Below are 27,448 nucleotides of genomic sequence, written 5' to 3'. Positions count from 1 at the left end.
AGGGATGTACTCATGCTATTTACAGGCACTAGAACTCCACAGCTTTTCATTTAGACTATCTATGATGATGATGATGATGATGATCTGAGCTCCCTGAGAAGAGCTCCCTGTAGGCAGTGGGGACTTGTATCCATCCTTTATTATGTTATTGTATGGGCCTGACTGAGAGCTGGTTGCTATGATGTAACCTAGACGATAGACTGTTGCTATGTTGTCTGATCAGATCCCAGGGGTCGGTGCTATCTCATTTCGGCGGTGAACTTGTTGTCATGACGAGGATCTATAGTTGCACATCAACACTATGTCTGCGTTGGAACCTAACCTGGGGTGATGCCATTGCCGTTGCCATTGACAACAGGCCTCTCCTCCTCATCATCCTCGGGTGGCTCGATGCCGGCCTTCTCCATGTTGCTGACCGACTTGTTCCGTTTCCTCTTCCCCTTGGAGCTGGGTCGGGCGCCCGGCAGGAGCTGATCTGTTACATTTAGCAGCAGAGGGCTGGGCTCGCACGGGGGCTTGGGGGTGCCGTAGTAGTTCTCTAGAGAAGGAAGGAAGGGATACTTCACATTAATGATCATTTTATATACTTAGTCCGTCATACACACATCATATTTTACTTAGGTGCTGGTGGGTCAGGTTAAATAATCCAAATGGCCAATGTGACAGACTGATGTTTGAACTTAGGTCTCTCCATGACACTGTGTTAGTCCCCCATGAGACTGTGTTAGTCCCCCATGAGACTGTGTTAGTCCCCCATGAGACTGTGTTAGCCCCCCATGAGACTGTGGTAGTCCCCCATGATACTGTGTTAGTCCCCCATGAGACTGTGTTAGTCCCCCATGAGACTGTGTTAGTCCCCCATGAGACTGTGTTAGTCCCCCATGAGACTGTGTTAGTCCCCCATGAGACTGTGTTATCCCCCCATGAGACTGTGTTATCCCCCCATGAGACTGTGTTATCCCCCCATGAGACTGTATTAGCCCGCTGATCTAAAGCCTAGGCTATTCCTCCTACAGTGCATCCACTTTAATAGCTACAATGCTCAGATCGAAAATGATCTGAGGAAGTTTCACCTCACTATTAAATGTGATATATGAGCAATTTATAGCATTTTTGCTATCTTTTCATAATAGTTATCTGTACCAGAGGACCGAGACACACATTCAGGAGTTGAACCTCAAGTCACATGGGTGAGCAGTGAGCACGGCCACTGTACAAACCTGCTTAATATGCAACACGCCTGAGTTTTGGACACATTTTGTTTGCCTTTGATGATACGTTTATAAAAAGATTTGCTTGGATGTTTTTCTCCTCTTGTTACAAGTTAATATTCAATCGCTAAAGTAGGGATCACAGTAGACAACACAGGCACAAACGGAACATTAAATTAAACTGTCTATTTAAAGGGAAATATATTGTATAATGAAATATTGAAAGGGAGAGAGCTAGCGAGAAAGTCACGTGGGAAGATGATGTCATTATTACATAACCCAATGGGACCAGGACCAGGAAGTGGAAGGTCAGTTGACGTCCTGGGAGTTAAAGTTCATATAGTTCTTAAAAGTTCATACGTAAGTGTCAAGGCACGTCAAGGGGAGGTACTCAAACACAGTCACACACTCCACAACACATATACCTACAAATACACCCACCCACATGACTTCATATTGGTAACTAAAGCCTGACACTGTCTGGCCCACACCCCAGGCATTTTCACTAACATCACTGTTTGCCCTTTTGTGTCTGCTGGCAAGTCAGTGTTATCCTCCGCACATCAATCAATCACTAAACCATGCACAGATTCCTAGTGATTGAGTGAGTGTGTGTGTGTTGTAAATAAATAAAGAAGAAGCCTGTCTCTCTCTCTCTGGGCTCTGGCCTTTGTGCTCTGTGTGGTCGTCCTGTCTGTCTCCCCAGGGCGGAGTCGCCAGCTCCCAGCATGCAGAGCGTTTCTGGATTCGTTCTGAACATGCTCTCCTGGGCTTCTCCTCGCTGATGCTTTCACACATCACCCACTCTGATCCTCCAGCCCCTGAGTCTGCTAGCAGAAGAGTGTCTGGCAAGATCTCGTCCACACACATAGGCATGCATGCACGCAAACATCCTCTGCTACAGCTTTAGCCCAGAGATACCTGGCAAAGTCCAGAGACAGCGGATGTCCTTGTTAAGCTGATGTGAGATCTGATTAAGTGTTTGGTCTCCACTCTCTGTAAACACTGTGTGAAATGGACTTGGGGGAAATATGATGTTGCCACGGCAATGGAACCAAGTTTCCTTGAGAGCAGGCTTCAAGGCACTGCCTCTCCACTGGAGATTAGGTTCTGAAGCTAGAGAGGGTTTCTATGAGAGATATTATCCTGCACTTCTCAGTGGTGCTTCAGTACTTCTGGAGGAGAAACCAGACACCCAAAGATATTTTGAAATCCAATGAGATTGTTCTAATCCTGGGGATGAAGTATTAAAATGATCAACCCCATCAACACGTATGCCACAGACAGTTGTAGGACCATGGAGAAAATAGTAGCTGGAAAGTCCTATGTTGGTTTGTATCTCAGATATTTGCTGTGGTTAGAAAAAGGACCTGTGAATTTTTGTTCGCATTGCTGAGTACACAGTGAGTGACTCAAATGAAAAAACAGTGCTGTAAAAAAGTTAATTGAATGGAAAGGCTTAAAACCACAGACCACAGACTATTAAACCTAAAATCTAAAAGCATTTTCAGTCAGACTTTCCTGAGAAATCAAATCTAAAATGCACAAAAACAGTATGCCGCATTCTTCAAACCTTCAAACATTCCTACACAAACTGAAGACAACCTCCAGTAGTATGCTACAATGCTAAATGAGTTGCATACCTTACTATTAGCTAAACGAAAGCCAAGAGACACACTGACCCACCCTCTGACCTTCCCAAGCAAGGCTTTTGTAATGATGAAAATACAACACTGTGGATAACATTAACCCGGCAGTGTAGGACCTTTTTTGTTAGTTCTTTCCAATGTGTCAAGTAATTACCTCTCTCTCTGCCTCTCTCTCTCTCTCTCCTTCTCTAATTGAGCATTACATATTAAAAAGGAAAATGTTGGTGGTACAGCGGTGCAGCCACCGAGAAGAGAAGAAGGGTTCTCTCTACGGAAGACGACATCCTCGGAGAAGTGATACACGGCCTCAATCGGAGAGAGAATCTAACATGGCAACCGCTCCTGGCAACCAACCGTTAAATTGACCATCTGCAATTTATTTTTCTGCCATGACAGGCACGAGGCTGAGCGGGAGGGCTCAGCGAGGGAACAGACATGGAGTTAATGCATTATCTGTCTGTGTGGTGGAGTCCCCTGTATCTGACAGAGTGGAGAGCCAGTAGTTTAGTACACCCAGCACAGAACCACACAGACCAGGGCAGATGGAGAGAAACTGGAGTGAGTCGTGTTTATTCTGGAGCCATTAGGGCTCAGAGGAGAGCCAGCATGGAGGAGATAGCGGAGTGGAGAGGTGTAGTGGTGTTGTGGGGTGTGTGTGCGAGAGTGTGTTTGCTCCACTCTGATTAAAACAGCTTTTCTGTTATCTATGTTATGATGTCACAGTGATGTGTGAGAGCTGTCTAAATGCACCCAACTCATTCTTCTCTGTCAGAAAGTGGAAGGATGGTGGATAAACAAGCAGCTACATAATACAATTATTCCAACAAGCAATTGAACAAAATCAGGAAAGACCCCCCCCAAAAAACATGATTACACCCCCAAAAAAGTGAAAAGCTTTCTTTTACCTTCATAAGTTCCGCTCTCTAGTAAGGCTCCACTTTTCTCCAATTCCATAAACTGATCAACAGTCACAAAGTTGTAGTCCACCCCCGGGACCTCTCCTTCCTTGGGCTGCCTGGTTGTGCCTATCAGAGAGGAGCACAGTTACAATCAGGGAACTTACTAAGAAACTGTGCATACACCTGCATACAGGAGAGAGGAGCAGGGTAAGCATTATGAACTGTGTGTACCGTAGAAATAGATTGAAAGAATTGTAATTCTATGGTGTGTACATCATGACAGTACTTTAAAGGGATACTTCTGGATTTTGGTTAACAGGTCAGACGATCACGTGGATACCATTTTTATGTCAATGTGTCAATTATGAAGGAAGTTAGCGGCAGTTTTGCGAGTCAATGCTAGTTAGCTAATGAAACTACCTTCAACTTCCTTCATAATGGACACAGAGACATACAAATGGTATCCAGGACTTCATCTGACTCTGTGGAAGGAGATAAAGGGCGTCATTGTCATCCCTTTAACAAAAGGATCCTACTTTGAACACCTCAACGTCTCATAAAGAATCAGAACAGAACGGCCGATTAAGGACAAGCTGACCCTGAATCAGTTGTATTCATGTATTGTGAGCGGGTCTCTCGGTTGCACATTTGAATTCCACTGAATACTTAAGCCCTGTCCTTTGGGATGATGAGCGATGAGTCCTTCACTAGGTAACGTTACAGGAAGGCTTCAGCTGAGTGATGCAACTCCAACAGAGAGGAGAGAAATAAGTTCAATCTGCATGCAGAGTGTCAACGCCTCTCAAAGACGGTAGACACAGAGCCTCTACACAACCTCACAGGGCTGCTGTCTACATGTTATCGCGAGTGAGACGAGAACGCTAGCCTGCTAAATGCTGACAGTGGCACCCTTTTAATCATGTTAGCGTTAGCATAAGTGGCTAGTTCTCGCCACATTTGCCAGTCGATTAAGAGCATTGGGCCAGTAACCGAAAGGTCGCTGGTTAGAATCTCAGAGCCAGAGCCTCCCGAGTGGCGCAGTGGTCTAAGGCACTGCATTGCAGTGCTAGCTGTGCCACTAGAAATTCTGGGTTCGAGTCCAGGCTCTGTCGCAGCCGGCCGCAACCGGGAGACCCATGGGACGGCGCACAATTGGCCCAGCGTCGTTCGGGTTAGGGGAGGGTTTGGCTGGCAGGGAGGTCCTTGTCCCATCGCGCACTAGCGACTCCTGTGGCGGGCCGGGCGCAGTGCACGCTGACACGGTCGCAAGGTGCACGGTGTTTCCTCCAACACATTGATGCGGCTGGCTTCCGGGTTAAGTGGGCAAGAAGCAGTGATGCTTGGTTGGGTTGTGTTTCAGAGGACGCACGGCTCTTGACCTTCGCCTCTCCCGAGTCCGTACGGGAGTTGCAGCGATGAGACAAGACTGTAACTACCAATTGGATACCACGAAAAAGGGGTAAAAGTTTTTTTTAAAGAATCTCAGAGCTAGGTGAAAAAGCTGATGTGCCCTTGAGCAAGGGTACTTAATTTCTCCTGTAAGTCACTCTGGATAAGAGGGTCTGATAAATGATCCAAAAATCCCAAAATGTAAATGTAAATCACAGGTTTTACAAACTCTCTCTCCTAACCATAGTGCCTGTTTGAGACAGCTGTAATTTCCAGTCAGTGTTGTGTTGTGGAGGATATGATGCTAAAGGTATATCAAGGTATAAATTAGTTCCTAAATGCTCCTGCTAGTGCAGTGTGCTAATTAGCCTGTTTGAGCCCCAGAGGATAGGCTAATTGATGCTGGCTGTGATAGCTCCAATGTACTCCATCCTTGAGGTGTTAAACAGCTTATTCCCACATCCGTGCTAACACTGCTGTAAAAGCCTGGCCTATGGCAGCCTTTGGTGCTGGAAGAGCCTGGCCTATGGCTGTCTTTGGTGCTGGAAAAGCCTGGCCTATGGCAGCCTTGGCGCTGGAAGAGCCTGGCTTATGGCAGCCTTTGATACTGTAGAGTCTGGCATATGGCAGCCTTTGGTGCTGGAAGAGCCTATGGCAGCCTTTGGTGCTGGAAGAGCCTGGCCTATGGCAGCCTTTGGTGCTAGAAGAGCCTGGCCTATGGCAGCCTTTGATACTGTAGAGTCTGGCATATGGCAGCCTTTGGTGCTAGAAGAGCCTGGCCTATGGCAGCCTTTGATATTGTAGAGTCTGGCCTATGGCAGCCTTTGATATTGTAGAGTCTGGCCTATGGCAGCCTCTGCCCCAAAAGGCAGATTGAATTCCTGCTTCACTCAATACCAGTTCCATTAACACATTCCTCGAAAATACCTAGATTCCGATAGAGGCTAGAACTGCACCACGAGGCTAGTGAGGGTAAGTGAGTGTGTGTCTGTTGAGTCAGACAGTTCATGTGTCTGTTGAGTCAGACAGTTCATGTGTCTGTTGAGTCAGACAGTTCATGTGTCTGTTGAGTCAGACAGTTCATGTGTCTGTTGAGTCAGACAGTTCATGTGTCTGTTGAGTCAGACAGTTCATGTGTCTGCGACACCATGTCACAAGATGATGCAGCCATGTGTGCCAACTTAGTCTGGTGCCACAAGCTCTTATCGCCTGTCACATGTCATTATGATGTAACAGCGGTGACGGGAGGTGCTGGATTGGTGCATATTGAATGACTCCACGCCATTCTGTCGCGACAGTCACAAGAGCTGTGAGATACTCTGTGCTTTTCTTCAGTAAGTCGATTTTGGACTCCGCCACCCTATTGTTCAACGCTGCTGACAGGGAGTCCAAGCGTGAAATAACGTAAAGAAAAGAAAATGACTCATTAAAGCCCTTGCCAACGTTGTCTTAAAGCTCAATGTTGATGAATCTGTCCTTAGATGGGAAAAGCAAACCGCTGGAGATTTCAACAGATACCATGCAACGGAAACCGAAAAGTCTCTCAGAGTTCAGCATCAACGTTAAACCATGGTGCTCCACATGAAAACACACCAGGCAGAGAGTTGTAGGTGAGGGTTGAGAGAGGAGTGGGAGGGGGCTGGTCTAGGGGCGTGAGGATGGCACATCTGAGCCATGTTGATATGTGCTGAGGAGAGGAGATGCTAATGAACACACATACAGTGTGTGTGTGTGTGTGTGTGTGTGTGTGTGTGTATCTATGTGTGAGATACACTATGACACTTCCAGTGCTATCCTGCATGAGGCCTGCGTAACGATAACAGATTACATCTCCCGACAGCGCTACAGAACAGCCGACACACAGCACAAGACTTCAAAGGGAACCTTTGATGTCATGGAACTACTGTAGAATTAGCACGGTCTTCCAGTGGGGACTTTTTTGTGGCGACACTTTCTAAGAGGAGCAACCTGTAAGGCATGAAAGTGGTTTTCTGTACTTTCAGAGTACTGGGTCATCTGTTAGACTTGACATTAGTGTAACATCCAAGCTGGTTGAAGAGAGACATTTGTAGTGATGATTCTCTATAAAAAGCCACTGGCACAGCAGAGAGATGTCCATAACACGTCCACAGAAATTGCTTTCTAACCGTAACTCTTTTCGTCCCCATTTTATAGAACCAATACAAATATTAGCATATCTATGAGCATGCTCTGTGATACGGTAAGAATTGTATGCCCTCTCCTCTTCCGTCTCCGCCAACCCTTCCTGGTCACCTGTGCTACATGTGACCAGTGAACCATGACCCCAACATATAGTGCCCTCTAGTGGACAAACAAGTTAAAATAACCATTGACAGACAGCATATACAATGACATATAAACAGGCCAAAACGGCACCTACACACCGGCCCTTATGGTTTGCCATGTAGAAATCACCACTTAGCATGATGGAGTAAACACTTGCATACGTGGTAACACATCCTCGATAGACTACCGGTTCTTCTTCTTCCCTAGAGACTGATCTAAGAAGCCTATATTTATCTGTAATTTACAAAAGCCCCATTGGTATACATTTACAATATGTTAGGGCCACATACTTAATAAATCAAGCTGACATACTGTAGGTGACTTTGAGTATTCTCAAGACTGTTCCCAAGGGAATTTGGGCACCTGGGGCATTTCTAGAGTGCTGATAATTTACACTAAAGCTGTGTATTGTGCAGGAAATGCTTTTTCATGTTCAACAAACATCCTACTTATTAATCTCCTGTTTGGTGGGAGGTGAAGCAAGGAGAGAGAGAGAGAGAGAGAGAGATGGAGAGAGATGGAGAGAGAGCGAGAGAGAGAACACAGACGATTCATCAGAGGGGAAGCCAGGATTTTCACTGGAGCAATCTGCAAACAAAGCCGAGAATAACACAAACAGATTACCAGAGATAACTGTGGCGGATACCCAGCTATTTGTCCCGCGGTACAACGCTGTAATGACTCAGAAGCGGCGGTCGTCTTTCCACGTACAAAATGTTCCATGGAACTCCCAGGGAGCGGAGAGGGGAGTAGGGGATGAGAGAATAAGGGAGAGAGAAAGCGAGAGAGAAAACAATAATGAAGTCTGAACATTTCTTCCTCTACGCTGAGCAAGGAGAGAGGGAGAGAGAGAGAGAGTGAGTGTGAAGGGTCTGTGAGGAGACGGCGTGGAGATGAAGCATGTCTCACGGAGTAGACTAGAGCTGCAGCGTGGGCAGTAGAGCTGCCTGCCAGCCAGGCCTCTACTACTCTCCCATCTCTCCCATGGCTCTCTTCCTACACTACAGTTATATACATCCATAGGGTTTCATAGCCAGGGGCCAATAGATCAGCTCTTAACACATCCAGCTTAGTACCATGGTCCAGTAATGGATCTCGGGTCAGGGCATCTAGCCTGCATTGTTTTAAATCCAAACCCATTCAACAATGAACTTCAGTGGAATAAATGTACCCAGCCAGAAGGGCAGCCATCTGCGCATTGCGCTTCATATGTCATGCATTAGCATGACCCTTAAGTATATCTACACTGTTTAACATCGCTGATTGGCAGAGGCATTGGTAACTAGATCGCAACTATGTGAATCCATGTGTGTGTCCCAAATGGTACCCTATTCCCTATATAGTGCACTACTTTTGACCAAGGCCCTATTCCCTATATAGTGCACTACTTTTTACCAGGGCCCTATTCCCTATATAGTGCACTACTTTTGACCAGGGCCCTATTCCCTATATAGTGCACTACTTTTGACCAGGGCCCTATTCCCTATATAGTGCACTACTTTTGACCCAGGCCCACTGGGCCCATAGGGCTCTGGTCAAAAGAAATGCATTACATCGCAGCCCAAGAGTGTTAAATGAGTGTGTCAGACCATCTGCAAGTGGAAATATTGGCTCCAACTTCAAACACTGCTGGGATGGCGGCGCAACAGAGGTCTGGTTCAGTGAGTGCATATCCCCAGGCTTTGGAGAGAAATAGTAAGATATACTACGCCCAGACTTCAATCTCTCTCCCAAGATACTATATCAACCCTCAAGCAGCTATGATCAAGCCTGAAAATCCACAGCTACTATGGCAAGAGACAGAAAAGCACAGGAAGAAATATCCCCTTCTCTAAGTGTGTAGAGAGTGTGTAGAGCTTAGAGGGACACTGCCTATATAGACCACATGTCACATCACAGGTCTCCAGCCATCCATCAATCAGAGGAGAGTGAGAAAGACACCACAGGACCAGAAGACCCTTTCAAGGCATCGTTATAGCACATCCCTGACCCCTCTCAGTCTGACCTCTCTCCCTCTCCCTCCCTCCCTCCATCTTGGAGACCAGCTATTACAGTCAGTGTGGTTTTAGAACTAGCCAACGTGATGTGACAGACTGCAGAAGAAGACTTGAGGCTGTACCTCTGTCCACCCTGCTTACCTTCTCCTCTCCTTTCACATATGCTAGCCTTCAGACTGCATTAAAAGACCACATGATGCCAGCAGCAGCGGCTATTGCTTTCACAGCTAGTCGAAGGCTTAGCTTACTGAGATACAGACACACAGAGACAGGCTTGACCTCTTGAACTCTGAATCTCATATACTTGTTGTACTCTGTCCCCGACAAACAACATGCAGCTAGTTTCAAAACAGCCTTGAGTTTCACTTAGCAAGCCACTTCTGGGAGAAACTGTTCCATGTCAAATTGAAATCTCCAGCTCCACTGCCTCCAGTAGTCAGACCCAGTGTGTGTGTCAATGGGCTGCAGTGCATTGAAGGGGGCGGGATAAGGGGACTGTGTGGGCAGGAGCTGGTGATGGAATCAGCTTCTGGTTGGCTGGGTAAAGCCCCACTAGGCCCAGTGTGTTGTGACAGTGTGTCAGTCAGGCCTGTTCTGTGGTCCCTCTGGGGCCATCTGGGGCCCTCTGGCCGGAGGTGCTCAGTAGCCCCCTCTATTCACTTCCCTAATCCCCCTGTTATGACAGCGAGAGATGGCGTCAACATGCCCCATTGTCCAGATCCTAATCTAACCCGTTAGCCAATTAGGAAATGGCCAGCCTTCCTAATGCCTGGGAATTAGTGGGATGGATTACGGTGCCATTCAGTGCTGTCCGGCCGCCACGGGAGGTGGAGAGGGCTGAACGGGGGGTGGAGAGGGCTGAACGAGGGCACTGACGAAAAGCTGCTTTCGCCCGCACTTTATGTCCATTGGTGGCGGTGGCAACGCATGGCCACTTAGCCGTGGATGTGCTTAGTCACTGTTGTCATAGACGGCTGCCTTAATCAACCTGATTAGATGTCTGATACACTTTAATAAACCTTCATTGAACTAAGAGAGAGAGAGACAAAGAGAGAGAGAGACAAAGAGAGAGAAAGAGAGAGACAAAGAGAGAGAGACAAAGAGAGAGAGAGAGACAAAGAGAGAGAGAGAGACAAAGAGACAAAGAGAGAGAGACAAAGAGAGAGCGAGAGATAGAGATCAAATCAAATCATTGGACAGATACACATGGTTAGCAGATGAAATTGCGAGTGTAGCGAATGGCTTATCCTTCTAGAGCATCAGTATCTAACAGGTCGTATTTAATAATTCCACAACAAAACCTAATATCTAACAAATTCCACAACAAAACCTAATACACACAATCTAGTAAAGGAATGGGATGAGAATACATAAGTATAAAATATATGGATGAGCAGTGACAGAGCGGCTAAGATGCAATAGATAGTAAAGAATAGATAGTGAAGTATACAGTATACAGTATATACATATGAGATGAGTAATGCGAGATATGTAAACATTATTAAAGTGCAATTATTGAAGTGCATATGATATCAAGTCTGTAGGTAGGCAGCCACCTCTCTGTGCTTGTGGTGTCTGTTTAACAATGGCCTTGAGATAGAAGCTATTTTTCAATCTTTCTGTCCCAGCTTTGATGCACCTGTACTGACCTCGCCTTCTGGATGGTAGTGGGTGAACAGGCCGTGGCTCAGGTGGTTATTGTTCTTGATTTTTTTTTTTTTTCTCTCTCTCTCTCTCTCTCTCTCTCTCTCACGAGGTCACCCACAAGGGTGCGTTCTCAGCCCTCTCCTGTACTCCCTGTTCACCCATGACTGCGTGGCCATGCACACCGCCAACTCAATCATCAAGTTTGCATACGACACTACAGTGGTAGGCCTGTTTACCAACAACGACGACGAGACAGCCTACAGGGAGGAGGTGAGGGCCTTCGGAGTGTGCTGTCAGGAAAATACCCTCTCAATGTCAGCAAAACAAAAGAGATGATCGTGGACTTCAGGAAACAGCAAAGGGAGCACCCCCCTATCCAGAATTGCATTAATAGATTGGCCCTCCTGGAGGTGCTGGTGGACGGCCTTGTGACGTGGCCTGGAGTTATCGATGACTGACCTCTCAGAGACCTCGTGAGAGAGAGAGAGAGACAGACAGAGATGGAATAAGAGAGAGTGAGGAAGGGAGAGAAAGCGAGAGAGAGGAAAGAGAGAGATCGAGAAGGAGAGAGAGAGAGAGAGAGATGGAGCAAGCAGAGGGAGCGAGAAAAAGAGGTTGAGGAGGAAGGAAAGAGAGGGAGAGAGACAGAAAGAAATAGAAAAAGAATGAAAGAAAGGAGAAAGAGAGAGAGAGAGACAGAAAGATGGAGAATGAGAGGGAGCACTGACTGGATCATCGCACTGAAGGCTGTAAAACCCTCAGGGCCAGAGGTATGAATCTGCCAGCTCAGATTCACTCATAACTAAATCATACACACCGGAAAACTATTACTACCTAGCATTGTACCATCACACAGGAACACTATTACTACCTAGCATTGTACCATCACACAGGAACACTATTACTACCTAGCATTGTACCATCACACAGGAACACTAATACTACCTAGCATTGTACCATCACACAGGAATACAATTACCTAGCATTGTACCATCACACAGGAACACTATTACTACCTAGCATTGTACCATCACACAGGAACACTATTACTACCTATCATTGTACCGTCACACAGGAACACTATTACTACCTAGCATTGTACCATCACACAGGAACACTATTACTACCTATCATTGTACCGTCACACAGGAACACTATTACTACCTAGCATTGTACCATCACACAGGAACACTATTACTACCTAGCATTGTACCATCGCACAGGAACACTATTACTACCTATCATTGTACCGTCACACAGGAACACTATTACTACCTATCATTGTACCGTCACACAGGAACACTATTACTACCTAGCATTGTACCATCACACAGGAACACTATTACTACCTAGCATTGTACCATCACACAGGAACACTATTACTACCTATCATTGTACCGTCACACAGGAACACTATTACTACCTAGCATTGTACCATCACACAGGAACACAATTACTACCTCGCATTGTACCATCACACAGGACCACTATTACTACCTAGCATTGTACCATCACACAGGAACACTATTACTACCTAGCATTGTACCATCACACAGGAACACTATTACTACCTAGCATTGTACCATCACACAGGAACACTATTACTACCTATCATTGTACCGTCACACAGGAACACTATTACTACCTAGCATTGTACCATCACACAGGAACACTATTACTACCTAGCATTGTACCGTCACACAGGAACACTATTACTACCTAGCATTGTACCATCACACAGGAACACTATTACTGCCTAGCATTGTACCATCACACAGGAACACTATTACTACCTAGCATTGTACCATCACACAGGAACACTATTACTACCTAGCATTGTACCATCGCACAGGAACACTATTACTACCTATCATTGTACCGTCACACAGGAACACTATTACTACCTATCATTGTACCGTCACACAGGAACACTATTACTACCTAGCATTGTACCATCACACAGGAACACTATTACTACCTAGCATTGTACCATCACACAGGAACACTATTACTACCTAGCATTGTACCATCACACAGGAACACTATTACTACCTATCATTGTACCGTCACACAGGAACACTATTACTACCTAGCATTGTACCATCACACAGGAACACAATTACTACCTCGCATTGTACCATCACACAGGACCACTATTACTACCTAGCATTGTACCATCACACAGGAACACTATTACTACCTAGCATTGTACCATCACACAGGAACACTATTACTACCTCGCATTGTACCATCACACAGGACCACTAATACCTAGCATTGTACCATCACACAGGAACACTATTACTACCTAGCATTGTACCATCACACAGGAACACTATTACTACCTATCATTGTACCGTCACACAGGAACACTATTACTACCTAGCATTGTACCATCACACAGGAACACTATTACTACCTATCATTGTACCGTCACACAGGAACACTATTACTACCTAGCATTGTACCATCACACAGGAACACTATTACTGCCTAGCATTGTACCATCACACAGGAACACTATTACTACCTAGCATTGTACCATCACACAGGAACACTATTACTACCTAGCATTGTACCATCGCACAGGAACACTATTACTACCTATCATTGTACTGTCACACAGGAACACTATTACTACCTATCATTGTACCGTCACACAGGAACACTATTACTACCTATCATTGTACCGTCACACAGGACCACTATTACTACCTAGCATTGTACCATCACACAGGAACACTATTACTACCTAGCATTGTACCGTCACACAGGAACACTATTACTACCTAGCATTGTACCATCACACAGGAACACTATTACTGCCTAGCATTGTACCATCACACAGGAACACTATTACTACCTAGCATTGTACCATCACACAGGAACACTATTACTACCTAGCATTGTACCATCGCACAGGAACACTATTACTACCTATCATTGTACCGTCACACAGGAACACTATTACTACCTATCATTGTACCGTCACACAGGAACACTATTACTACCTAGCATTGTACCATCACACAGGAACACTATTACTACCTAGCATTGTACCATCACACAGGAACACTATTACTACCTAGCATTGTACCATCACACAGGAACACTATTACTACCTATCATTGTACCGTCACACAGGAACACTATTACTACCTAGCATTGTACCATCACACAGGAACACAATTACTACCTCGCATTGTACCATCACACAGGAACACTATTACTACCTAGCATTGTACCATCACACAGGACCACTATTACTACCTAGCATTGTACCATCACACAGGAACACTATTACTACCTAGCATTATACCATCACACAGGAACACTATTACTACCTCGCATTGTACCATCACATAGGACCACTAATACCTAGCATTGTACCATCACACAGGAACACTATTACTACCTAGCATTGTACCATCACACAGGAACACTATTACTACCTATCATTGTACCGTCACACAGGAACACTATTACTACCTAGCATTGTACCATCACACAGGAACACTATTACTACCTATCATTGTACCGTCACACAGGAACACTATTACTACCTAGCATTGTACCATCACACAGGAACACTATTACTGCCTAGCATTGTACCATCACACAGGAACACTATTACTACCTAGCATTGTACCATCACACAGGAACACTATTACTACCTAGCATTGTACCATCGCACAGGAACACTATTACTACCTATCATTGTATCGTCACACAGGAACACTATTACTACCTATCATTGTACCGTCACACAGGAACACTATTACTACCTATCATTGTACCGTCACACAGGAACACTATTACTACCTATCATTGTACCGTCACACAGGAACACTATTACTACCTAGCATTGTACCATCACACAGGAACAATATTACTACCTATCATTGTACCATCACACAGGAACACTATTACTACCTAGCATTGTACCATCACACAGGACCACTATTACTACCTAGCATTGTACCATCACACAGGAACACTATTACTACCTCGCATTGTACCATCACACAGGAACACTATTACTACCTAGCATTGTACCATCACACAGGAACACTATTACTACCTAGCATTGTACCATCACACAGGACCACTATTACTACCTAGCATTGTACCATCACACAGGAACACTATTACTACCTAGCATTGTACCATCACACAGGAACACTATTACTACCTATCATTGTACCGTCACACAGGAACACTATTACTACCTAGCATTGTACCATCACACAGGAACACAATTACTACCTCGCATTGTACCATCACACAGGACCACTATTACTACCTAGCATTGTACCATCACACAGGAACACTATTACTACCTAGCATTGTACCATCACACAGGAACACTATTACTACCTCGCATTGTACCATCACACAGGACCACTAATACCTAGCATTGTACCATCACACAGGAACACTAATACTACCTAGCATTGTACCATCACACAGGAACACTATTACTACCTAGCATTGTACCATCACACAGGAACACTATTACTACCTAGCATTGTACCATCACACAGGAACACTATTACTACCTAGCATTGTACCATCACACAGGAACACTATTACTACCTAGCATTGTACCATCACACAGGAACACTATTACTACCTAGCATTGTACCATCACACAGGAACACTATTACTACCTAGCATTGTACCATCACACAGGAACACTATTACTACCTAGCATTGTACCATCACACAGGAACACTATTACTACCTAGCATTGTACCATCACACAGGAACACTAATACTAGTGTTCTCCACTGGGATTCTCTGCCTCTAACCCTATTACAGGGGCTGAGTCACTGGCTTACTGGTGCTCTTTCATGCCGTCCCTAGGAGGGGTGCGTCACTTGAGTGGGTTGAGTTACTGACGTGATCTTCCTGTCTGGGTTGGCGCCCCCCCTTGGTTTGTGCTGTGGTGGAGATCTTTGTGGGCTATACTCGGCCTTGTCTCAGGATTGTAAGTTGGTGGTTGAAGATATCCCTCTAGTGGTGCGGGGGCTGTGCTTTGGCAAAGTGGGTGGGGTTATATCCTTCCTGTTTGGCCCTGTCCGGGGGTATCATCGGATGGGGCCACAGTGTCTCCTGACCCCTCCTGTCTCAGCCTCCAGTATTTATGCTGCAGTAGTTTATGTGTCGGGGGGCTAGGGTCAGTTGGTTATATCTGGAGTACTTCTCCTGTCTTATCCAGTGTCCTGTGTGAATTTAAGTATGCTCTCTCTAATTCTCTCCTTCTCTCTTTCTTTCTCTCTCTCGGAGAACCTGAGCCCTAGGACCATACGTCAGGACTACCGGGCATGATGACTCCTTGCTGTCCCCAGTCCACCTGGCCTTGCTGCTGTTCCAGTTTCAACTGTTCTGCCTGCGGTTATGGAACCCCTACCTGTCCCAGACCTGCTGCTTTAACTCTTAATGATCGGCTATGAAAAGCCAACTGACATTTATTCCTGATTATTATTTGACCATGCTTGTCATTTATGAACATTTTGAAAATCTTGGCTCTCCCTAATTCTCTCCTTCTCTCTTTCTCTCTCTCGGAGGACCTGAGCCCTAGGACCATACGTCAGGACTACCGGGCATGATGACTCCTTGCTGTCCCCAGTCCACCTGGCCTTGCTGCTATTCCAGTTTCAACTGTTCTGCCTGCGGTTATGGAACCCCTACCTGTCCCAGACCTGCTGTTTTCAACTCTTAATGATCGGCTATGAAAAGCCAACTGACATTTATTCCTGATTATTATTTGACCATGCTTGTCACTTATGAACATTTTGAACATCTTGGCCATGTTCTGTTATAATCTCCACCCGGCACAGCCAGAAGAGGACTGGCCACCCCTCATAGCCTGGTTCCTCTCTAGGTTTCTTCCTAGGTTTTGGCCTTTCTTGGGAGTTTTTCCTAGCCACCGTGCTTCTACACCTGCATTGCTTGCTGTTTGGGGTTTTAGGCTGGGTTTCTGTACAGCACTTCGAGATATTAGCTGATGTACGAAGGGCTATATCAAATAAACTTGATTTGATTTGATTTACTACCTAGCATTGTACCATCACACAGGAACATAATTACCTAGCATTGTACCATCACACAGGAACACAATTACCTAGCATTGTACCATCACACAGGAACACTATTACTACCTAGCATTGTACCATCACACAGGAACACTAATACTACCTAGCATTGTACCATCACACAGGAACACTACTACCTAGCATTGTACCATCACACAGGAACACTATTACTACCTAGCATTGTACCATCACACAGGAACACTATTACTATCTAGCATTGTACCATCACACAAGAACCCTATTACTACCTAGCATTGTACCATCACACAGGAACACTATTACTACCTAGCATTGTACCATCACACAGGAACACTATTACTACCTAGCATTGTACCATCACACAGGAACACTATTACTACCTAGCATTGTACCATCACACAGGAACACTATTACTATCTAGCATTGTACCATCACACAAGAACACTATTACTATCTAGCATTGTACCATCACACAAGAACACTATTACTACCTAGCATTGTACCATCACACAGGAACACTATTACTACCTAGCATTGTACCATCACACAGGAACACTATTACTATCTAGCATTGTACCATCACACAAGAACACTATTACTACCTAGCATTGTACCGTCACACAGGAACACTATTACTACCTAGCATTGTACCATCACACAGGAACACTATTACTACCTAGCATTGTACCATCACACAGGAACACTATTACTACCTAGCATTGTACCATCACACAGGAACACTATTACTACCTAGCATTGTACCATCACACAGGAACACTATTACTACCTAGCATTGTACCGTCACACAGGAACACTATTACTACCTAGCATTGTACCATCACACAGGAACACTGTTAATACCTATCATTGTACCGTCACACAGGAACACTATTACTACCTCGCATTGTACCGTCACACAGGAACACTATTACTACCTAGCATTGTACCGTCACACAGGAACACTATTACTACCTAGCATTGTACCATCACACAGGAACACTATTACTACCTAGCATTGTACCATCACACAGGAACACTATTACTACCTAGCATTGTACCATCACACAGGAACACTATTACTACCTAGCATTGTACTATCACACAGGAACACTATTAATACCTAGCATTGTACCATCAGACAGGAACACTATTACTACCTAGCATTGTACCATCACACAGGAACACTATTACTACCTAGCATTGTACCATCACACAGGAACACTATTACTACCTAGCATTGTACCATCACACAGGAACACTATTAATACCTAGCATTGTACCATCACACAGGAACACTATTACTACCTAGCATTGTACCATCACACAGGAACACTATTACTACCTAGCATTGTACCATCAGACAGGAACACTATTACTACCTAGCATTGTCATGGACGTGATATTTACAATGTAAGACAAATGACAGTATGTACATTACAGTATGTTCCCTTTAAGAGTAGCTGCAAGACATCCATTGATACATTTGTTGCCAGTTATCTGACCATTGAGATATTCTTTGAGTGGAAGGGTGTTGCAGTACAAGCCATCCACATGTCCATCTCCAACCTGGGACTCAGTCCATAGCCATGCTATTGTAATGGTCTGTAATGGTCTGCATAGCAGCATCCTGTTGGAATGTCTGAAGCCATTACATTCTATTAAATGAGTGAGAGTGGAAGCTCTTTCACTTGCGGTCACATATCAGTCTCTTGCCACTGAGATGTAAGACCAAGGACATAGTAGAGAGGACTCAGGTACACTGGGGTTTGTGTTTGATACAGACAGCAATGTGTTAGCTGCAGAGATAACACTGACACCAATAGGATTGTCCGTCCTCTACCAGAAAAACTAAATTGAAAGTTATTTTAAGTCCAGTAAAAAAGGCTTAATCTGAGTCCGGGAAGTCCCAGAACACACCACATTCAGATCTAACACTGAAAGATCCTGCTAACACTACTGAAGCCAAGAAGAGTGGAAGTGAAGTTTTCCCTAGTCCCTCTAGCTGTGCCTGGGAATCTGGGGAGCTAGCCCCACTCAGGCAGCAGTCAAACAGAGACGTGAGTGATGAAGCAACCTGGAGATGTTGACAGTGACAGATTGGTTTTTCATCCAGCTTGTCATCAGAGGCTTCTCCAGTACTTAGTGTGCTTCATCATCAGTGTTTTGGAGGAATCTTAAGTCTGATACCAAACTCTCTCAAGTAACTGTCTACAGTACAAACAACATTCCTTGTAACTAAACAAGCCAAACAATGTTGAGCAAACATTTCACAATACAGCACCATCATATAGCCAACTTTCTGTAAAAGTAATAGTTTTCTGACATGGAAATGTTATATTCCACATTCCACTGTGTACATTGCCTGTACAGTACCTACCCCTAAAGAAAGAGTTGATCATGGTAGTACCTACCCCTAAAGAAAGACTTGATCATGGTAGTACCTACCCCTAAAGAAATACTTGATCATGGTAGTACCTACCCCTAAAGAAATACTTGATCATGGTAGTACCTACCCCTAAAGAAAGACTTGATCATGGTAGTACCTACCCCTAAAGAAAGACTTGATCATGGTAGTACCTACCCCTAAAGAAAGACTTGATCATGGTAGTACCTACCCCTAAAGAAAGACTTGATCATGGTAGTACCTACCCCTAAAGAAATACTTGATCATGGTAGTACCTACCCCCAAAGAAAGACTTGATCATGGTGTCTGTGTCCTTGTGGAACAGGCTGACACTCAGAACATGTATTCTCCTCCTCTCCTCCTTCCCAGGGTTCTGTACTCTTTCATCACATTTCAGACATCCCTTTGGTCTCGCTCCGCATCTGAGCCTCAAGAGAATCAAAACAGTCACTTTTGGTGTTACAGTGTGACACAGTAATTCTGCAACCTGGAGACACTTGACAGCAAATACAGGTTCTTGGAGGCGCTAGGCATCCACTCAAACCAGTCCCTTTAATCTGCGGAGATCCAAAAACAAGAGAAAAGACAACGCTTTCTTTCCCCTCACAGCTGTTTCACTGTGTATCCATGGACGACAGGAGCCTCGTCATACACACACAGCCCAACCCAGGCAGGTATGGAGAGAGAGAGAGAAAGAGAGGGATGGAGAGAAAGACACACACACACATACACACACACACACACAGAGATTAGGGGCGAGCTGATGTCATCCGTTTGGATGTGTGGCCCCGGGGTGTGTGTGTGTGTGTATGTGTTTGCGTGTGTGCCTGTGTCTCTGTGCAGCCCAGACACAGTGGGATTGATGGTGGATGTGAAAGTGCTGCTGTCAGCTTAATCCTCACACTGCAGCCAGAGATGTCCCTATCCCGGCCAGAGACCACATTACCACCCAATGACACAATCTGTTTGTCAGGGACGCCTGCCTGCCTGTCTCCATGGCTGTCTACCTGCCTGCCTACTCTGATTCAGTTATAACACCCTATCACAGCCAGTTAGGCCTGAAGCTTAGGGCGGCCATACTAGCAGACAACAGGTCCACATACCATATTGACCCTATTTGGTGCCATGGCCGAGCTCTGGATTGTTCCATTGCTATCTGAAGTGGTTTTCACCCAGGTCGTTTATTTGCTATAGCCCTACTGTCCTGGGAGCCATTTTGTCAGTTTGGATTGAAGCGTTAGAGTCTCTTGAGTCCTGCTTGGGATTTGAACCCATTACCGTGTTGGGTCAGAGGTGGAAATAATGGTGGGAGATGTGGCAGGTCAGTAATCTAGAGGGGGAATTCACATCATACTAGTAGTGGGAGATGTGGCAGGTCAGTAATCTAGAGGGAGAATTCACATCATACCAGTAGTGGGAGATGTGGCAGGTCAGTAATCTAGAGGGGGAATTCACATCATACTAGTAGTGGGAGATGTGGCAGGTCAGTAATCTAGAGGGGGAATTCACATCATACCAGTAGTGGGAGATGTGGCAGGTCAGTAATCTAGAGGGGGAATTCACATCATACCAGTAGTGGGAGATGTGGCAGGTCAGTAATCTAGAGGGGGAATTCACATCATACCAGTAGTGGGAGATGTGGCAGGTCAGTAATCTAGAGGGGGAATTCACATCATACCAGTAGTGGGAGATGTGGCAGGTCAGTAATCTAGAGGGGGAATTCACATCATACCAGTAGTGGGAGATGTGGCAGGTCAGTAATCTAGAGGGGGAATTCACATCATACCAGTAGTGGGAGATGTGGCAGGTCAGTAATCTAGAGGGGGAATTCACATCATACTAGTAGTGGGAGATGTGGCAGGTCAGTAATCTAGAGGGGGAATTCACATCATACCAGTAGTGGGAGATGTGGCAGGTCAGTAATCTAGAGGGGGAATTCACATCATACTAGTAGTGGGAGATGTGGCAGGTCAGTAATCTAGAGGGGGAGGGGTTTAACAACATACATGGCATCCCTTTACAATGAGACGTGTTCCCTGTCGTTCTCTGACATCTGTTTAGCGGCTGCTCCAATTAGAGAGGAGCGTGGTGACACACCCACACACACCCACACACACAACGAGAGGAGAGTGGTGGAGTTGAGAGGTAGAGATACAGGGTTTTCCCTGAAGCCCTCTCCTGTAGCTCCAGCATAGCAACCACAGACTATCAGAGGTGTATACAGGATCACTTCAGAGAGGGAAAAGCCATTCATTGCATACCACCTCCGTTGTGTGACTGGAGTTTATACATGAGTGTAACCGGTGTGAAATGGCTAGCTAGTTAGCAGATAGTTAGGTAACAATGCTTTTTGGGTGACGGATGGCGGTTGGCGATGTGTTCAGCGGGTCCCTGGTTCGAGCCCAGGTTGGGGCAAGGAGAGGGACAGAAGCAACACTGTTACATGAGCAACACACACAACTTGAAAGACGGCATTCTTGGTGATGATTTCAAACGGTACTTGGGATGAATAAGGTATACAAGTATGTGACATTTAGATCTCAACATACACTGCTATACACCACAACAGTAGCATACTGAGAATACATTTACACAAAGTAAATGCAAAAACACAGATTTTTCTGATAGCTGCTTTATTGAGGAAAGTTTGACGTACCTTGACTGTGATATGTGGTTGTCCCTACTAGCTACCTGAAGTTGAATGCCCTAACTGTAAGTCGCTCTGGATGAGAGTGTCTGCTAAATGACTCAAATGTCAGTGTGATGTAATGGATCCTATCATCTGAAATGAAACCAGGCTACATGACGTGAAACAACGAAGAGTAACTGACCCCAAACTTCGTCACCAGTTCTCCAAATGATACTCAAGTTAATAGGAAAATCATAAATAATAAAGACATTCTATGCATTATTCATGACATTTTTCTTCCCTCGCAGCTCTCCTACTTCTCGCTCGCGGCACAAAATGTGTTCTAGAAATGTACTCACCAACTTGCTGTGTGGAGTAAATAATGGCTTGAGGAAAACGTTTTATATAAATAATCATGAAAATTAAATACATATTTACAGAGAAGAAGGTGGGGTTTGTGTGTGTGTGTGTGTGTGTGTGTGTGTGTGTGTGTGTGTGTGTGTGTGTGTGTGGGGAGCATAAGCACAGACAGTCAGATGGAAACGAGGGTTGAATGAGGGACACGTTTCCATACACTGCGTATATTCACTGATAGTGTAACAATGTGTCTCTCTTGTGTGAATTACACTCTCTATCGCACAAGGCTATTTTCCTTTCCCTTCCGTTCTCTTTAACACGCATAACTTTAAACGTGACTTAATAGATAAACAGGGAATACAATGTCTATGTAAATGGATGCTTGGCTTTTCTACTGAACGAATATCTGATGAGTTTTGTGTCTCTGATTGGTTAAAGTAATTAATTCATCACCATATTGTTGCCAGCGAATCAGGAAAGTCAATTACTGACGCTGTTCCTGTTTAAACACACATCAACAATACATCCGTGGACATACAGTATAAAGCAGAAGGCTACTGTACGTACTGTATGAGCAACATTTGAAAGCTTATGAAGAAATCACATCCAAACAGATCTGAGGGACACTGCTTTCTCTAAAGCAGGGGTCTTCAACCTTTTCACATCTTGTCTAATCATTAGGTAAATTAAGGTGGCAAGGAGAAGTAATCAACTTTTTAAAATGAATACATTTGGTAGGTAGCCTAGTGCAGCAGGTAGCCTAGTGGTTAGAGTTTTGGACTAGTAACTGAAAGGTTGCAAGATCAATGTCCCTGAGCTGACAAGGTACAAATCTGTCGTTCTGCTCCTGAACAAGGCCGTTAACCCACTGTTCCTAGGCCGTCATTGAAAATAAGAATTTGTTCTTTACTGACTTGCCTAGTTAAACAAAGGTAAAATTAAAATAGTTTTCCATTATTTTGACCTCCCCACAATATAATTGGAAGTGGAAGTGTAAACTCTAACATAGCCTATTAGTTATAAAGTTAACTCCAAACACATTTTCCCTAATAGCAGCTGTTAAGCTGATTAAACAAAGGTTAGTCATGTGTTGACAAAAATGTATATCCAAGTCAAGAAAGCTTACCAGCAGCACTTGCCGCGTCTGGTAGTCGTGTGTGCCTTTTCAAAGCCTGTGACAGACACTCCAGTGAGTGTAATTAGCTCAATGTTAGGAGTAGAGGAATACAGTTGACATCATTATAAAGATATACTCCTCTTAAATACTGCAGGTATATCATTGAAAATGTGTTTATTCTGTTGCTAACGATATTCATAAAAAGATTGAGATATTGAGGACCCTAGGTGACATACCCCTTCTCTAGAGTGTTCTCTTTTTCCCACTTTACCTTCTCTTTCCTTCCCATTCTCTTTTCAACTTCCTCTTCCTCTTCCTCCCCCCGGCCCCTCCATCTCTCACCTCCCCTCTGCTTCCTACTATCTCTCTCTATGTCACGTTCTCTCATGGCAGCATGCTTTTCTGTCCCTCCCTCCCTTTCCCTCCCTCTCTGGCTGTCCCATCCCCCTCTCTCCTGTCCTCTCACTCATGGTATTTCCTCTTTCCTTCATAATTTTCCATTCATACTGGATCCAATTACTGTCCCGCTCTGAGGCCCTTCCCGCCTGCGGCCCCTCTCTCTCTAACAGCCCAGCCACATCCATAGCACATCCATCTGAGGACCACCATCTCTCGCCCTCCCTCTCTCTTTTACTCCCTCTCTCTCTCTTGACTGTCACTCTCTCTCTCTGTCCCCCCTCTGTCTCTCTCTCTTTCCCCTCTGTCTGTCTCTCTAACTATCTCCCCCTCTCTCGATCTTTCTCTCTGCCACCAATAATCCATCCAGCCTTCCACAACGGGACTGCCAGCTCTGCACAAACTCTAATTGGATCATTTTAAAGGTGCTCACCATGACCACTCTCACCAATGTAATTATGTTTTTCCTCCTCCTTCATTTAATGCTGTGGGCTGGGACAGACGGGAAGAACTCAGTGCCCTTCTACAGAATGGCTGAAACACTTTGGGTTTTACAGTAGGGCTAATCCAATTTCACCCAGAGAGAAATCATCCCATGCCATATATATACACTTTTCAACAGGCTTTTTTATGGGCCACCGTAAAAGCCATTCAAGCAGTGTTGAATATCCCGGCCTCATTGATTTCAACCAGTTAAAAAAAGGGGTCTTTGTGTCTGTCTGTCTGTCTGTCTGTTCTCTCTCTGTACATACATATATATCTCTCTCTTTCTCTACCCACAGCTGGTTTCCCTGCTAAACCCCCTCCAAACTCTCCTCTCCTCCCCCACCTGTAAAGTCATTCCGGAACGTTCTCCACAAACTCCCCTGACAGAATGCAAATTAGCAGATTTTTCTAGCTATTCATTCCAGCACTTTTGAGGCGATTAGGGGAAGTCAATCAGATGAATAATATATGGACTATCAAAATGCCACAGTGTGGGGCAGGAGGAGAATGGAGGGGGGAGGTGCCATCAGCAGCTTAGTGACAATAAATAATACACGCTACACCTCCGTGTGCAGGACAGAGAAATGGGAGAGGATTGTTGGAAGTTGAGTGAAAACTAGACTAAGGACACAGACAATTGGGGCAAAACCTGCACAACACAAATTCTATTCTATTCCGTTCCATTCAATTCAGCATTCCTCAGTCTGCTCATTCCTCAGATATATGCCTACAATAGAAATAACTGTTAGTGAGTTGACTGGCAGCACTCTGGAGTTTAAGACCTAACTGTATATGCTGAGGGACAAAAAAGCTATTATATGAATGCACCTATCTGATCCAGGACAGGTGAGGGTGAGAACAGCAGTCTATGAGGCAGCAGCACAGAGACAGGTGATGGTGAGAACAGCAGTCTATGAGGCAGCAGCACAGAGACAGGTGATGGTGAGAACAGCAGTCTATGGGGCAGCAGCACAGAGACAGGTGATGGTGAGAACAGCAGTCTATGAGGCAGCAGCACAGAGGCAGGTGATGGTGAGACAGAAGTCTATGGGGCAGCAGCACAGAGGCAGGTGATGGTGAGAACAGCAGTCTATGAGGCAGCAGCACAGAGACAGGTGATGGTGAGACAGAAGTCTATGGGGCAGCCGCACAGAGGCAGGTGATGGTGAGACAGAAGTATATGGGGCAGCAGCACAGAGGCAGGTGATGGTGACAACAGCAGTCTATGAGGCAGCAGCACAGAGGCAGGTGATGGTGAGACAGAAGTCTATGGGGCAGCAGCACAGAGACAGGTGATGGTGACAACAGCAGTCTATGAGGCAGCAGCACAGAGGCAGGTGATGGTGAGACAGAACTCTATGGGGCAGCAGCACAGAGACAGGTGATGGTGAGACAGAAGTCTATGGGGCAGCAGCACAGAGACAGGTAATGGTGAGAACAGCAGTCTATGGGGCATGACAGATCTGTGTGTGTGGGAGATAACCACGCGGTGAAGTCTGTACCTGCCCTGACAGTCCCTGAGCCCAGGGGATGGAAGCCCCTTATCAGGCGTACTCAGTCCTGCAGTGGAGCAGTGCATCCGTTCACACAGAAACACCATCGCCAAGGAAATATAGGGGGAAATTATTAAATACGCCGGGGAAGAAAGACACTGATTTATGTGTTTGTGTGTGTGTGTGTGTGTGTGTGTGTGTGTGTCTGGCGTGTGCGTTTTTGCCTGTGTGTAAACCTTAATCACCGTATTTGTAGTCCCTCTGCGAGCGGTACTAGACCAGGGGGAAATGAAAGAGAGACTACAGAGGGAGAAAAAATTTCTCAGGAAAATAATAAGTCTCGGTTCTGACACAAATATTACTCCGCCGTGATGGATGATAGTTGAAAGCCGAGGAGAGAGAAACTTCAAAGACTTCTTTACAGTGGCAGAGAAATCTTGGGAAGAGGACAAATTGAACTGGGTGTCTTTGTGTAAGACCCAATAACAATCCAAAGAAGGTTGTGAGTGACTGACTGAGTGAGTGAGTGTGAGAGTGAGAGTGAGTGTGAGTGTGAGATGGAGAAACAGAGGAGACTGAGTCATGGCCATAATTAAAGGAGTCAGGCAGCAGAGAGATGTCTCACTGAGCAGTCATCAATGCTCTGGTGTTGACTGACAGGCAGGAAGGCAGGCGACATCAATAAAGAGAATACTGTAGTGACTAAACATGGCTGACTGATCATTTCTCTGTCATGTAATGAGATGCTGAACACTAGACCATGTGAGGTCAGATGAGGAGTATTCACAATTCACAATCGTTCACACCCTCTTAAGCCTTAGAAGATTCACATGTGAGGCCATGTGGTAGACAGAGAGAGTAAGGTAGTGTAGTAAACAATCACAGATTTCAAGACTAATAGTGGTGAAAGTAGGACTCTACAATAAGGAAAAACTACAGGTAAAAATACACTTTATCTAGTCCTTGTTCTTCACATTACCGTCTCTGGTAAACACACACTATATCAGATAATGCACAGGATACAGAAGGTGTAAACGGTATAGTGAAATAGTTACTTGCATATATACATAGCAGCAATATGAAAAATATAAAGATAAAATGTCCAGATAAAAATATTGTGTAAATATTTTATAATTATTAAATGTTGCTTATTCAGACACTAGGGGTGTGCCGAGTAGTCGGATAAAACAAGTATCATAACGGATATGGGCTATTTTCGGGATACGATTATGCTCAGAGTATTTTTTGCAACTATCTGTGTTGACCCTGCTGCTCTGATTGGATAGAGTGAAACTGTATTTCTCCGTCCACTCGCTTCATCGTTTCACCTGATCCCTTTTCCTTGAATGTTTTTGGTCATACCCATGGTATACGGTCTGATATACCGGGG

The 27,448-nt window shown here is 45.0% G+C and overlaps 1 protein-coding gene across 1 annotated transcript in view; it reads right to left on the bottom strand.

The window, feature by feature from the left end:
• Positions 1-3,829, bottom strand: part of LOC120032284 (membrane-associated guanylate kinase, WW and PDZ domain-containing protein 2-like) — an 82,452-nt gene extending 78,623 nt beyond the window's left edge. Inside the window, exons 1-2 of the mRNA XM_038978299.1 lie at positions 3,766-3,829; positions 323-538 (exon numbers count right to left, since the gene is read on the bottom strand). Coding sequence (XP_038834227.1) covers positions 323-538; positions 3,766-3,814 — 265 coding nt within the window. The 5' untranslated portion in view covers positions 3,815-3,829. The remainder of the gene's footprint in view (positions 1-322; positions 539-3,765) is intronic.
• Between the last annotated feature and the right edge of the window lie 23,619 nt (positions 3,830-27,448).

The sequence above is a fragment of the Salvelinus namaycush genome, chromosome 38, assembly GCF_016432855.1.
Source record: "Salvelinus namaycush isolate Seneca chromosome 38, SaNama_1.0, whole genome shotgun sequence".
NCBI classification, from domain to species: domain Eukaryota; kingdom Metazoa; phylum Chordata; class Actinopteri; order Salmoniformes; family Salmonidae; genus Salvelinus; species Salvelinus namaycush.
The sequence above is the reverse complement of the archived record's forward strand: the minus strand, read 5'-3'. Positions and strand labels throughout refer to the sequence as shown.